The 2,505-nt window shown below is 37.2% G+C and overlaps 1 protein-coding gene across 1 annotated transcript in view; it reads left to right on the forward strand.

The window, feature by feature from the left end:
- Nucleotides 1-2,505, forward strand: part of LOC101857159 (protocadherin-17) — a gene marked incomplete in the record, with an annotated part of 62,339 nt that overhangs the window by 18,760 nt on the left and 41,074 nt on the right. Inside the window, 1 exon segment of the mRNA XM_035970284.1 lies at nt 2,302-2,400. Coding sequence (XP_035826177.1) covers nt 2,302-2,400 — 99 coding nt within the window.

Below are 2,505 nucleotides of genomic sequence, written 5' to 3' on the forward strand. Positions count from 1 at the left end.
TGTAGGGATTTTTTCAATCGAAAATCTCAGTCTTTCTGTTTGGTTAGCCCTGAGAGGCAGGATTTGCTGCCCCCTAAATGATCTGAACTACAGGGTGACCCCCCCAAAAAAAAAACAACAACAACCCAACAACAACGTTACAACTTTTTGTGTAAACATTTTCCTCTATACAGGCGCTTTGCAGGCAAAAAGAATTTATTTGATATTCATTCTAGATAGTTCAACTGAATAGTTTTTCTCTGAATAGCACAAAAGAAGACAACCCATTTTTTGCCTAGTCCCAATTTTTATAGCATGACGAACCAGTTTGCATTAGGCCTATCACTAAAAGTCACAACACTCGTGCCATAATGCAAGCTACAGCAGTCTAACAAGTCAACAGAAGTTTACAGATGTTGTTTTTCTCAAGTTTCCTTTGCCTGATGAGATCATGATTAAGTTAAGTAAAGAGCAAAGAGTTTTGTTTTACTGAGAATTACCTCACCTCCAACTCATCATCTTCGACATTTCGTAAGCTTCGCCCAAGGTACGGAAACAAAGCTAAAGTGCCCTCAGATATTCTCTAATGTCGTGGGTAGAGATATTCCGTCAGTTTGAATCTACTATAGAGAATCAAAATTTAAAATTCTTAGACAAAACGACTACAACAGGTCAAAAACACGCCTGTTTGCACCCCTTTAAATGTCATCAGGATACAGAATTCAGCATTCACGTCCCACGAGAAGTCTGCCTGCTGCTGACAATGTCTGCGGCAAAGACTTTCCTGCACCTTAACGCTCCACTTTCTCAAAGTAGATCTTCACCTATGGCAATACCATTTTCATGTTCGTGAGGTTGACATGGATCAGAGAATGGCAATGTGTTCATGGTTTTTCGGTCGTTTTGAAGAGCGTGGGCATTTCCTCAATGACATTAATTTTATTATTTCAGTAGAAGAGCCCATTTTCACCCTTCAGGATGTAAACCCCTCAAATGCTCTCTATTGGGCACACCACCCACCCTTATCATATCTAGAAGACGCTCTGTAATGAAAAGTTTACAGTGCGTGCATTTTTAAGCATATTATGGTTTGACGGGTCATAATATTCGGCCACACGTCAAAAATATTTCAAATCCAAAGGACGACATGTAGGGCAATGGCTATAAGAATTTTAGAATAACAACGTCAGTTTTTAATTTTATAAGAGAAATTAAATATTGTTTAAATGTTACAGGGATGGAAAAATAAGCGTTAAAAAGAAAAGAAAGAAAAAAAGCAAACCATCGGTTCATGACTTTCTTTAAAAGATTTTTAATTTTTGCATGTTGCGTTCATGGATGTTTTTTTTTTTTTCTTAAGCGTTTTCGTCTTCAAAAATAAGTATTATCTTTATGCCTGTTCTGTCACCAAACTTTTGAATGAATAAAGTCTGTTCCAAATTTCAGCTTTCTAGAACATTTTTTGTGCAAAATATTCACATAAAAAGTTGTAAAGTTATTTGTTTGCTTTTTTTTATCACCCTGTGTGTCGATGGGGGTGTAAAAACTTCGCCACTTAATTGAAATTCAATGCAAACCTGCACTTACAACTACATGGCATTGGACAGAAGGGCGAGAGCCCAGCTGTTGCTGGATCGATAACAACAACAACAACAATTGAAATTCAATGAAATTGTGCAGTGCACGTTTGTTTTCTCTCTAATCAATGCTGTCCTTTGTTTGACAATCTTCTAAAGTGCTTGTGTCTGTTTTCCTAACGTTCTACAGCGATTATGAGTGTTTTCGTCATTACCATCTACAGTATTTGTGACTGTTTTCTCGATTACCTCCTACAGTGGTTGTGACTCTTTATTTGACTACCTTCTACAGTGGTTGTGATTGTTTTCTTGATTACTTTCTACAGCAATTGTGACTGTTTTACTGATTACTTTCTACAGAAATTGTGCTATTCCCTTGATTACTATTTTCAGCGGTTGTGACTATTTTCTTGATTACCTGGTACAGAGGTTGCGACATTATTCTTGATTACCTTTTACAGTTGCTGTAGTTGTTTTCTTGGACACCTTTTAAAGCTGGTGTAACTATATTATTTTTCTTGATTAACTTCAACTTCTAAAGCCATTGTGACTGTTTTCTTGATAACCTTCTACAGTAATTGTAACTGTTTTCTTGATCACTTTCTACAGTAATTGTGACTGTTTTCTTGATCACTTTCTACAGTAATTGTGACTGTTTTCTCAATCCCTTTCTACAGTAATTGTGACTGTTTTCTCAATCCCTTTCTACAGTAATTGTGACTGTTTTCTCAATCCCTTTCTACAGTAATTGTGACTGTCCTCTTCATGCTCGGCTCGTGCGATGGGACATGCCTAAGTCCAGGCAGCTTGACGATCATTAATGTGAAGGAAAATACTCCTCTCGGTAAGTTTCTCACCCGTTTTTATAATTTATAATTTTTTTTTTGCTTTCGTCCGCTACGGGGGTTGGGCAGGGAGTGAGAGTGGTAGTGCTTTGGAGAAAAGGGGG

Source organism: Aplysia californica, unplaced genomic scaffold (genome assembly GCF_000002075.1).
Source record: "Aplysia californica isolate F4 #8 unplaced genomic scaffold, AplCal3.0 scaffold00011, whole genome shotgun sequence".
In the NCBI taxonomy this organism is placed as follows: Eukaryota; Metazoa; Mollusca; class Gastropoda; order Aplysiida; family Aplysiidae; genus Aplysia; species Aplysia californica.